The 13,239-nt window shown below is 35.4% G+C and overlaps 1 protein-coding gene across 5 annotated transcripts in view; it reads right to left on the bottom strand.

Annotated features, from left to right (window-relative positions):
- The window catches only part of ATP13A3 (ATPase 13A3), a 78,499-nt gene that overhangs the window by 28,351 nt on the left and 36,909 nt on the right, over window positions 1–13,239 (bottom strand). For all 5 annotated transcript variants that reach the window (XM_020881717.2, XM_020881718.2, XM_070466213.1 and 2 more), the window contains 7 exons: window positions 11,733–11,794; window positions 7,892–8,042; window positions 6,022–6,138; window positions 5,402–5,419; window positions 5,106–5,259; window positions 4,889–5,009; window positions 1,313–1,437 (listed from right to left, as the gene is read on the bottom strand). In XM_020881717.2, the coding sequence (XP_020737376.2) occupies window positions 1,313–1,437; window positions 4,889–5,009; window positions 5,106–5,259; window positions 5,402–5,419; window positions 6,022–6,138; window positions 7,892–8,042; window positions 11,733–11,794 (748 nt within the window). The remainder of the gene's footprint in view (window positions 1–1,312; window positions 1,438–4,888; window positions 5,010–5,105; window positions 5,260–5,401; window positions 5,420–6,021; window positions 6,139–7,891; window positions 8,043–11,732; window positions 11,795–13,239) is intronic.

Here is a 13,239-nt window from a genome sequence, read left to right as displayed (position 1 = left end):
GTTGAAATAACCAAGGAATGACTGGTAATCTGTACAAGAATATGAGCACAACATAAAGAAAAAAGTGAATTACAAAGGCAAGATTACACACGAACACACACACACACACACACAAAAAGCAAAGTAACAAGTATACAATCTTTATAAAACATAAAGAGAAGCAAGACAGACAACTTCTCGGTCATGAGAGGAAAGTATTAAACACACTAGTAAAGACAAGATCAAGGAGGAAAATACAAATGTACAAGAGAAGAAGGCAAAGGTTTGGGAAGCCCACTGCAACCAGAATGGAGGTACTATTGTTTCCTCCTCCCTTAATCCCACCCACTGTTTCCAAGCAAGTCTTCCTGTGACCTGACAGACCCTCTTGGGACACACCATATTCTGTCAAGGCAGGACAACAAGGACAAGGGATACAGACAGAAGAAGCTTTGAAGCCAAGTCACTAGGACCAAGAATTGCTGGGATGCTAATAAATTTGGTTACTTAAGCAATCTGCTATCAGACGGACCTCAGTTTCTAAACATAAAAATATATGCAGATCTTCTCTATAAGTCTCTTACTGAACACATAAATGTTATAAAGTGAATGCCTTAAATCTGACTCTTTGCTAAAAAAGAAAACTTTAGAGCTGCCACAATTTCATACAGTTAAGAAATGGTAACTATCTAATATTATCAACAGTGTTAACACCAAGAGAATCCTTTGAATGCAGTAGTCAAGAAACAAAAAAATGGCTCTTTTCACTATTACATATTCAAACAATAATAAATATACTATTCTATATATAAAAATATAATTCTAACCAATCACTTCCCATGTATCTGGTGGCACAGTTCTAAAAATTATAGACAATCCCAAAATAAGTCAATCATATTCTTAATCCTCAAGAATCTTATATTTTAGTAGAGAAAACAAATCTACAAACAACTAACACAAGCAAAGGAAAATAACCGCTATAAGAAACATGATTAAAGAGAGATAACAAAAAAGAGCATAGCTAAGTATTTATAGTATGTCCTTCGCTAGTTTATTATACTTATTATAAACAGATCTAAAGGATTTCCAAAGTGTATTGTGAAGTTGTCCTCTATCTTAGAAAAGTATTCAGAGCTGAAACAGGGCAACGTAGGATGCAGCTACTCTATGATAAATTTAACTACTTGACTTATAAGATAATAATGCAGTATTAGATGAAATTATATAATAATAAGTAGGCTTTTATAATGCACTGATCATTCCTCAATATTGGATAACATGAACTCTAAGAGTCACACTCAATTTTTTTGTGTGTCCTTTTATAAAGTCTAACCTGTGACCATGACAGTGCGAATGTTGGCTTTATGCAAATCTTCAAGTACTGCAGGGGTTTCTCGCTTTAATTTGTTCTGCATTATTATTAATCCCATAAAATCCATGTTGTTCTCAATGGCATCTCTGCAGAAAAAGAAATTTTAACATAATGATTTAGTCAAGAGAACAAGCATTTGTTCACTTTGTTGATAAGGCAATTTAAAATAGCCATCAATTATAAATGAAAAACATTTTATATGCTGAATAAATGTATAAGTTTATGAGTTCAACCTCCAAAAATTTAAATGTGAAAAACTAATTCCCAAGAAATACATTTTGAAATTAAATTTTATCCTTTGAAACATGGGTATATAAAGATTCTTAGGAAATGTATATCTTTGTAAGACACAGAACTCTTCTAGTACTAAGGAATATTCATCTTGTATCCTACCTACAAAATGAATGAATGTAAAATACACCTATTCCCTACTGTCTTCCCACACAACATACCCTAATTTAAGTGTTAAGAGAAAAGGAAAAAACTGTACCACAGGCACATTCAACAATTATACTGAATTCACTATCAAGTCTTTGAGGAATTTTCTAAAACTCTTGATCAAAATCTTAATCTTGGAAGTGCGATGTAAAAACTATTAGCAGTCCAACAATGAGATCTATTCAGGACCCAAAGATGGGTCTTCTACAATGTTAATTTTCAGTAGTTATCACGATGCTGTTCCTTCAAAGAGGTGATTATCTACTATGCACCAAGTACTACACAAGTCACTGGAAGGTCAAAGATGAAAAGCCACGATCTCTACTCTCAACTTCCCTGTAGCTCAGACAGTAAAGAATCCTCCTGCAATGCAGACCGGGGTTCAATCCCTCGGTCGGGAGGATCCTCTAGAGAAGGCAATGACAGCCCACTCCAGCATTCTTGCTTAGAGAATCCCATGGACAGAGAAGCCTGGCAGGCTACAAACCATGGGGTCGCAAAGAGTCAGACACGACTGAGTGACTAACACTATTGCTACTCCTCCTCCTCTCAAGACCCTTTTGTGGGGAAACAGACATGCAAGCAAAGAGATCACACAAAAATAATATGTGCTTCAGTACTATAATGGAGAAGTCTGTTCAGTGATTAGCAGCATTCGTAAACTAAAGCTATTGAAATCCTACTACAGAAATATTCTCTTCAATGGAGAAAGCATGGCTTGAAATTAGGGACCAAAATTTCAGACTTGGATTAACCAAGTGGTTTTTCTATAGTTTCAAATTAAACTATAAGGGTGCTTAAGTAAACAGCATCTAAATCTAAACACCTTTAAAATTATATAATTTATACAATGGGTAGTAAAGATATTAAAGAATAGTTAGAAAACTTAATACAAATGATACTGCTGGAGGTAACAGGAGAAATAAGTCTTGAAACTTGAAAATGCATTTCAAAGCACAAAGCTGTACCAATGTGAAACTACTGGGTCAAAGCTCTGTAACCATCTTCTGTACTGGTTTCTGCCTGCAGCTGGTTTCCTAACTCTCCTATGAATGATACTGGTCATAGAAATCTTTCCCTCTAATTAATGAAGAGTACAAAAATCAATTCAACATACACAGGTTCAAGCTATAAGAGAAATGCCAAAACCTGTTTCCACAGGTAGAATGGAAACACAGAGAAGATCCTGATTGAAAGATGAGGAAGGGAAGCAGAGAGGGAGAAGAGTTGATAGGGAGGGTAGGGTATCCTGGGCAGACGGAACAACTGGTCCAAGGCTGGAAGGTTGCCTGAAAGACAGGCTCAAGAACCAGAGGAAACTCAGTTCTCAGTCTTTTTTTTTTTTTTTTTCATTTATTTTTATTAGTTCAGTTCTCAGTCTTTAAGGTCAGGGAGGAGGAGTGGCCAAAGGCAAAGCTGTAAAGAAAGGCGACTCTAACGTACCCTTCGTAGGAATCAGGATACAGTATTTTACATGTGTGGCTCCTAATCACAAGTATGCCTCAAACCATTTGATTACTACTGCTTTTTTTATGTCCCTGCTTAGGCCAAATCCCCCCAATATTCTGTTTTAATGGGTAGAACTCCTAAAGTTGCTTTTCCTTTCAGTTATTATTTAGCTATCCACTCCACTCCCTTAATTTTCATCCAGAAAAATGGGATTGCACTATAAACACTGCACTTTTCCTTTAATGAGCTCAGAATAATTAAAATAAGTATCAATACTTCATAATTTAACCACTATCATATTTATGATATTTACACTATTTAAACTTGAATCTTATCTCACATAGACATTTTTTTCAGCTGAATTCCTTGAACTGTACATGCTGGGTCAAATTGCATAAGTAAATTTAGATTTTAATAAGTATTATGCAAGTTCTTTATGAATTTATAATAGTGCAGCAGCAGTATTTTGGTTAAAATTTTCTCAAGCCTTCACTAACACTTGATAGCATCAATCTTTTGAATTTTGTAAACTTGAAGAAAAAACTCTGGTTGTGGTTTAATTCTGTAGTTCCCCCAAAACTGAAGTGTCTCATCACTTTCATGTATTCAGTGGCCATTTATATGTTCTTTTCTGATAATTATCTGTATCATTTACCCTTTTAAAAAAATTAAGTATGTGTTTCATTGTTTCTTTCCTGATTTATATTCTTGATCATGAACTCCTCTGAAAGGTGATGGGGAGCCGTTTTTTGTAAGAATTCCAGGTAGAAGACTGGTATTAGATTTGAATGTTAAAGACCTCTCAGTGGACAGAGTGTGTACACAGATTAAACAAAGAAAAAGTGGAGAAAAAGAGCTAAGTCCCTGAATTAGAGACAATGATAGTAGGGATGGGAAAAGAAAAGACAGAATTAGCAGGACAGCCAACAAATCTTTCTTTCTGCTTTGAAATGCTAGGTACGCCATGAAATATTCCTAACCAAAAGTGTTATTTTCAAAAGGTCAGGCTAGATCAGTTTTACTATAACAGGACAATCCTTGAATGTGAAACATAGCTGTAACTGGAGGTAAATAGGATGTTGATAATGGCCATCTAACCTTTGGCGGTGAGGGTGGAAGGTGTATTTATTGTGACTCATGATACTCTGATCAAATGAGCACGTGGTTTCAACTACTAGGCAAAACCAAGTATGGGTGACCCTTGAATAACGTGAGTTTGAAATGTGTGGGTCCACTCACACATGGATTTCTTCCAATAAATACTATTAGTACTACAAGATCCACAGTTGAATCTGCATGGCAGGTCCAGGAGCCAATCCCCTACAGATACCAAGGAATAACTGTAGATCATTGGAAGATAAACTTCTGTAAAATTATGTTTACCAAAAACATAACTATGTTCCTTGAACATGCCCAACACACAGCAGGCACTCAAGAAACATTGAAAAAATAAATTAAAAATAGTTCCAGGGAGTTGTACTTTTATCTCAATTGCCTAAAACACTGAATTATGTTATATATTTGCACATATCCAATAATAATTTACCTAATAAATAATAAATTGAATATAAATGATTGCACAAGACTTTCATAAACATAAATGATGCCTTATTGGAAAAACTGTAGGCAAAACCACTCATCAACGTGTACCTGCCAACATTCTGCACTTTGTGCCAGGTCAGTTTTGACTCCAATTTTCTGTGTGCAAGAGCTATCACACGGAAGCCCTGTTTGGTGTAATCTTCCAAAACTTTTTCAAAATCAACAGGAACTTTTAAAAAAGAGAAAATGAAGGTCATTGTTAGAATTGTGACTAGCAGCTTACACAAATATCAGAATTTCACTCAAAGCCTTGCTGCTTCCTTACCTGTTTCAGGCTTACAAAGACTAGCAATGACCTCTGGTGCCCCTTTCATGTAGGCATCCATCTTTCTGTCCCCGAGCACCCTGGCCACCACACACATACGTTGCAAAGCAGAGGAAAATGGGAACTGGCGAACAATTCCTATCTCATAAACAGCCTACGAAATTTCAAAAGATGCACAAACCATTCATTATTTTTCAAAGAATTAAAACAGATATACCAGTATATTTACTATACCTCAATTAAAAAGAATTTTTTTGAAGATATACTTAGGTAATGAGTAAACATTCTTCACTTACTGGAAGTTCAAACAGCTCCTAAAAATAAACAAGACAAAAAGAATAAAGTAAAAGTACAGATTAAGCCAATTAACACACTCAAACAAAAAAAAAAATTTAACTGCATATCCACAAAAAATTATTTGGAAAACAACACAGAATTTTTAATATTTCAAAGTTAGATTTAAGACTGCTTCTCTACCAGCTCCCATTTCTTTAAAAAAAAAAAAGGTTTATTCTTGAGTATTTTAAAACACTCTGCTATCCTAGGAATATTAACATATTAAGTTCTTAAACTAAGAGGTATATATTTAAAAATTAACCTAAAAATAAAGGCTTCCACATATTTTTTTTATTAAATCCTAGGAATACAGATGCAAACTAAAAGTCTTAACCACCATGTATCTAAATCACAAGGCTCTAAGCTGCTTGGTAAGTAGGAATGAACAGAACAGCACTGAGAACTGAATCTCAATGTTTTACATGGAACGCCTGCAACAGGCATAGTTTCTGATAAATACAGTAAAGATATTCATATCTGCATTAGAGTTTTTAAAAGGACATGTGATTCCATCTTCCAGCAATATTTTAAAATGAGGAGAAAATGTGAGCACCGAAAGTATTATCAAGCAGTTCCATACCATTTCTTGGTTTCCTGCAGGTGCAGATTCAGGAAGCAGCTGTTTTGGAGGACGAACCACAGTTGGCATAATTCGATTATGAAGTGCTGTTTCCTCTTCAGTTGCTTCTTCCAAAATCTAAAAGGAAAATAATCAACACATTGATTCATGAAACTCATAAATTCAACTCACCAGTTCCATTTTAAAATAAAACATTATGGCTATCTTCAGTTAAGGTTTTTTTTTTTTTTCTTTTTTAAGTAAAACAAAATATAAATAAAACTAGTTTTAAAGTCCTAGTAACCTGTGGGAGAGGGGAGGTAGAGGTTAGTAAAGAAATAGAGAAAAACTTCTAATATTGCTCCTATAACCAGTTAAGTCTAGAGACTAGTTCTGTAAAATACAGAAGGTCCCTGCAGTTCCAAAAATTTTTAGTCTATCATCCAGAGATAACAGAAGAGGATTAAAAATATGCAGAGCTCAGATATGGTTAGGAGAACCGCTGGGTCAGGAGCTCACTGAGGTAGGAAGATGGAAATTTAGATTTCCAGCTTGTTGTTGTTATTGTTTAGTTGCTAAGTCATGTCCGACTCTTTTGCAACCTGAGGGACTGTAGGCCCACCAGGCTCCTGTCATGGGATTTCCCAGGCAAGAATACTGGAGTGGGTTGCCATTTCCTTCTCCAGGGCACCTTCCTCACCCAGAGACTGAACCCGCATTGGCATTGGCAGGATACAGCAATAAGGAAACAGTAGCCCAGGATAAACACAAAAGGACATAGAGGAGAGGTGGGATCAAACTTATCAGTCAGAATAGCTGATCAAAGCCAAAGAAAAAAAAAGTCACAGAGGTCATACTCTATAAACTACATCCCTGAGAGGAGGAAGGGCTGCTAAAATGAGGGGCAGTATTCCAGGGTACTGCTTGTGCAAGCACTGTGGGAGAGGGTGGGAAAGCAACCAAAAGACTACTTCTTCTCTCCTGAACTCAAGGCCTGCTGATGAGGCCCCAATACAACAGGCTCCCCCAGGCAGCCTTCGCATTCAGGGAAGACCCTTCCCAGGAAAAATAACATACCAACATACTTCTCAGGACCAACATACATATGGGCAAGGATAAAAACCTTGTTACAGCAGCTACCCAGAGTATCAAATCAAACCTTCATTCTTAAATATGAAAGTAGGATGAAGAAATATAATGAAAATCAACAAGGAGATGTCCATGACACCTCAATTTTTTTTTAAAGTATAAAGGAGAAGATTACATATAGGAAGGGGGAAACACTGAACCTAGAGAAAATGAAGAATTCAGAAGCAAGAAGGGAACTTTAAATACAAACTAATACCTGTAAAACAAGAGCTGGAGGCTGGAAAATACTCACAACCAGAGCAAATACTCAGAAATTAAAATAATCAATGACAAAACAAACAAAGACGTGAACAAACAGAAACCTCTGTGAGCATGTGTGTGTGCACGTCTGTGTTGAGGAAGAGAGAGAGAAAGGACACAGGAAGTAGAATGTGGGGACTGAAGACATATGATCACTCTATTTTTTCCCTATGGCCAACAAACTGAGTTACTGAAATCACCTTACTGCTTAGACCTACTGCCTCAAGATACTGATCCGGCTTTCTCCTGTAAACATAAAGCAGGGCCCTGAGCAGGTCCAGGTCTTCCTATATTAAAGGTTGTTTGAATGAGTCAATTAAACTAAAGCAGAATTTCTACACAACTGTAAATATCTCTCTGGTGACATATCTTTAGAAATTACACAGTTCCTTATATAGTATAAGACAGACCAAAATCAAAACAAGTTGAAGAAATAATTCTTCTGTAAGTTAATTTTTACTATTTTCCTGAAGTTAACTGTACTTTAAAACATTGAACTTACCCACCCGATGGCTTCAAACATTTTCAAATCAAGTGGATCTCCAGAAAGCACTCCTTCAATTTTTGTAAGTGAATGGCAAGTAGCCATACAAGCAACAAACTGAGACTTTACCAACATCTCACTGCAAACCTTTTCTTCTGGCAAAAGAAAACTGTACAGAAGACACACTGAATTAGATTCATAAACCCCAAGACTGAAGACAGTAGTTTAACAGAACTTTTCAGGTTTTATTATTTTTAAAAGTAGAAATAAAATGTTTGCATTTATGCACATATTGCATGTATTAATTTCATTACAGATTTTGACATTCAAAAACATTTTCTTCCATGAAAATTATTATACATGAGTAAAATATACTGTTATCTTAGATTCTAAACAACTAGACCAGACGTACCAGTACAAAAAATATTACATACTAAATAATAATTAAAACTCTTGCCTATGAACATATGGGAAATTAAAACACACACTCTCTTGCAAAAACATAAAATGACTGTGTAACACACTACATTTCAAATACAAAACTGAGCTTGTAAGAAAGAAAGGGAAAATTTTAAGTGCCAAAAACAGGGAAAGGACAACCAAAGGGGTGTGACCCTAAACAAACGCTGTGACTACAGGGGGAGAAGGAAGAAGGGAGGGGAGCCCTCTCAGTACACTTAAGGCCTTCGGTTTTAAAAACTACACAGGAACAAGAGACAAAGCCCTGGCCACATACAAAGTAGGAAGTTGGAACTGAGAGAATCCCTTTCACCAAGATGCTCTTGAACTACAACCTTGGAAAAAGAAAAGATTCACCCATAGACTCAAATGCATAAGTAAGAACAAGCTTATCTCTTTTCCCCCACTCAAAGTTCAAGAAAATAGTTATATCTATATAATATTTACTATGTATTGGGCACTATTCAAAGAACTTTAAATTTATTTGCCTCATTTCATCCTATACCACCGAAAGGTGTTTTATTATCACCATTTTATAGATGAGGAAACTGAAGCAGAAGGGTTTAAGGGACTTGGCAAGCCTCAGTATATAGGTGGCAAAGCAAGGGTTCAAACACAAGAGGTCTGGTGTCAGGGCCTGAAGTCTGAACCATTAAGCTACTCAGGATGGGATCTGCGTTTGAATATATATGCTACTGTCCAGTCCAGAAATCCCTAAGTTACAAAAGTAACATTAAAGTTTGCCTGGCACCACTGACACTACTTTTGGCCAAGAAAGGTCAAAACTCTCTGGAGAGGCACTCCCACAACACAGCTACAAAGGAGTCTCACAAAAAAATTCCGCTAAGGATGAATCCATAATTTAAAAATGAACCAGGAAATAATTCTCACGACTCAACAGACACAACAAAGACAGAATTAGAATCCCATAAATGGGAGATAATAGAATGGTGATCCGAAAGAATGCAAAGGCATTTTAAAATTACAGACTTTGAAAAAGAACAAGACACCATGGTGGGAAAAGGAGAGAGCCAGATTTGAAAAAAACCAAATGAAATTTATTATCCAGGATATGGTTAGGATTCCCAGATGGAGAGAAAGAATGGGAGGAAAGCCACAATGGGAATAAAAAGAAGCTGCATACTTTCCAGAATTTATGAAAAGAATGAATCTTTGGAATCAAGAAGCAAAATTAGTCCCACACAAACAAAAAGATCGTGGTGAAACTGCAGAAATCAAGCATAAAGAAGTATTTTTTAAACAACAAAGGAGAAAAAAAAATTACTAAAGAAGACTAAGATATCTACAAATATGGCAATTTAATCCACAGGAATGGGATATAAGAAGCAATGGTTACCAAACCCACCCATTAATCCAGGTACATCTTAGCATGTAGAATGCATACGAAACCAAAATCATAAAAATCATAAAATGCTATACAACAAGTGCATACAAAAAGGGAGGTAAAAGTAAAAGTAGTCTACAGTCCATAGGTTTTATGGAGTTAGAAACTAATAAAGACACCCATAGGGTCTTCCCTGGCGGTCCAGGGTTAAGATTTCACTTTTCAATGCAGGAGGTACAGGTTCAACCCCTGTTCAGGAACCTAAGAGCCAACATGCCTTGCGGCCAAAAAACCAAAACTTAGAACAGAAGCAATAAAATCTTTAAAAAAAAAAAGAGACATTCATAGACTTTAGACTCTAAGTATGAATATTAGTAACTTACGACAAGTAATAAAGATTAGGATGTATAAATTCTGAAAAAATGAGAGAAATATGAAAACTGTGTGTGGGAACTGGGCTAAGAGAGTCGGTGGTAGAAATAATTTCAAATATATCTGAAATCACAATAAATGTGAACACAATGGCAGAGAAAGAGTGAAAAGAGATGGAAAAAAATACATAGGCATATATTAGGCAAGAGCAAGTTAGTATGTAAGCACACAAATATTCGATGAAACAGAATTAAAAGCAACAGGCATCATTAGGGATAAGTAAGTTCACAATGTGATATGCTATTTACCAAGATGTGCTAACTCTGACATTATATAAACCAAAATCCCATACTTTCGAGAGAGGGGGAAAAAAAAAACAGCAAAAACACAACTATAGTAGTAAAACTTCTAAGCATCAAAAGATAGCAATAACAAAGTAAAAAAATATAAAACAGAGACTGGAGAAATATTTTCGTAATGCATAGTACTGAAAAAAATTATCACCCAGAAAATACAAAGGACTTCTAACAAATGAATAAGATAAAGACAAACAACACCATTAAAAAAAAAAAAAATCAGGATATAAACTGACAATGCACAGAATGCCAAATAATCCTCCTTCCAAAAGTTTGAAAAAATGTTCAGTTTTATAAGTAATGAAGAAACTCTGAACAAAGCCACAATGAAATAACATTTCATAGCTATTCATTTGGGAAAATTAGAAGTCTGGCAATATCAAGTTTGGCAAGGATGCAGGGCAATAGGATCACCCATACACTGAGGGAGAGTGAGTTTGCACCATCACTTAGAGAGTAAGCAGACAGCACCTACTAGAGCTGTGGCCACGCATGTGCTGTATGATCCAGTATTGAAACTGTGAAGAAACTGGTTTACTCAAACTCAACCACATACTCACAGGAGCTGTAACACTAAGAATTTTAATTGCAACACTGTTTATGAGTTTGGAAGGAAAAATGGAGAAAAATTGAAACTGCCCTCTGGCTGAAGAACAAATATTATGGTTTAGTCACACAATGCCATACTAAAAATTAATTAATAATTTGGATCTATACAGATCAACATGAAGGAATCTTGGAAAGATGTTATAAGGCCAAAAGGTGGCAAAAACACATACAGTACATATCAGTCGTGTATACTCATTTATGGACAGATCTCGTTTATGGGTAGATATACAGGAAGTAAACTATAAAAACATGCAAGGATAAAAACACATCTTCAGAACAATGGCAAAGATAGACAAAGGGATAGGATAAGACTTCAGCAGTATCTGTAATGTTTTAAATCTTTTAAAATCTTTTTGCTTCAGAGATCTGAAACAAATATGGCAAAATATCAACTGTTTAATCTCAGTAGTGGGTAGAGTTATCTGTCGTATTACTTTCTATATGTCTGAATGTTTCAAATATTAATATATTTATTAAAAATAAATTAATAAAAGACTCTGATGCTGGGAAAGAATGAAGGGAGGGGGAAAAGGGGACAACAGAAGATGAAATGGTTGGATGGCATCATTAACTCAATGCACATGAGTTTGAGCAAACTCTGGGAGACAGTGAAGGACAGGGGAGCCTGGTATGCTGCAGTTCATGGGGTCAAAAAAAGTCAGACGTGACTGAGCGACTGAACAACAACAACAAATGGTCAAGTCTAGCTGATAATTACCGTGCATTTTCCACTCGCTGAATCCCCCAAAGATCTAAACCATCTTCAGTAAGGGTTCCAGTCTTAAAAAAAAAAAAAGCACACATTTACAAAATCATGAAAAGCTATGCTATGTCTACAAAATAGAGTGCTATACAGATATAAAAAGGGTAAGGAGATGAGCAAGATCTCTGTGTGTGTGCTAACAGAAAATAACTTTCAAGACAAAATTGAGGAAAAGAACACTCCCTTGGTACAGTTCCTCTATGTGGGGGGGTGGGGGGAGATATGTGTAGAAATGTACACTTATGTGCTTGTGTTATTAAACAGCGGAACAATGCGCCACTCAACCTATCACAATGGATGCCAACACAGGAGGGAGAGATCAGGGCATATGGAGCCAAAATAGGGAAGAAGAACAAAGTTAAATGACATCAAGAAATGTAATCAGCCAAATTCAGGACATAAATAAGCTGGGTTCTCCAATAAGATGACTGGAAAAGAAAGGCAAGAAAAACAATGGTTACCGATTAACTGCAATCATTGCAATCTGTATTTGGATTACAATTGAAAACAGACTGTAAAGCAGGGAAACCTGAATATGTACTGGGTATTAGGTAATACAGAGGCTGTTAATTCTGTTAAGTGTAGTAGTAAGCAGTGATAATGGTATTGTGACAGTGTTTTTAAAACATTATTTTATCTTCTAGAGCTACATACTGAAGTATATGGATAAAGTAATATAATGTCTGATGCTGCCACCTTCAAAATGAGGGGACAATAAAGTAAGACTGACAAAATTCTGGTTAACTGTTTAAGTAGGATAATGGGTAAATGAGGGTTTATTTCACTTGCATCTTTTTTTGCACTTCTGGGTCTGCTTAAAAACTTTTTAAACATTTCCAAAAAAGCTCAAACATAGATAAAATTTTCTGAACAGATTTAGTGTGAAACAGTCATTAAGTTACAACCTTCTTTTTTTCTTAATAAAATACACCTCACTTTTTTTTTCTTGATAATAAAGATGGCACACAAAAATCAAACGTGTATCATATCAGTTACCCAGAAGAACCTGGTCAAGATCTAGTTCTCTGAACTTTCAGGAAAACTCCCACATGAGGAAAGGAGAACCCTCTGTATTTCAAACAAGTAAAAAAATCTGTCCTTTTCACATGAAATTATATAATCAGTGTCCTTTGTAATTTTATAACACATTCAATAAAATCATAGAGCAAACACTAAATGTATATACTTCGGAGCAATAACATTCCAGGAAACATATCTGTATGAAGTCTATTCTGTCAAAAACATGAAAGAGCAAATAAATTTAACTACTACTACAAGGTATAATTCTAGAAGGACTGGTCAACTGCAGATTTGGGCAAATAAACAATATCCAAAGTAATAAAAATTGAAAAAATAATATAAAAATGATACAGATGCCAAATAAGTTTTAAAAAAGGAAAATTAGAAAAACATTTCTTTTAAAATGTGTGCAAATTTGTTGTTAAAGAACACAGAAACCATT

This window comes from Odocoileus virginianus, chromosome 4 (assembly GCF_023699985.2).
Source record: "Odocoileus virginianus isolate 20LAN1187 ecotype Illinois chromosome 4, Ovbor_1.2, whole genome shotgun sequence".
In the NCBI taxonomy this organism is placed as follows: domain Eukaryota; kingdom Metazoa; phylum Chordata; class Mammalia; order Artiodactyla; family Cervidae; genus Odocoileus; species Odocoileus virginianus.
Note: the sequence above shows the minus strand (reverse complement) of the source record. Positions and strands in the feature narration are given on the sequence as shown.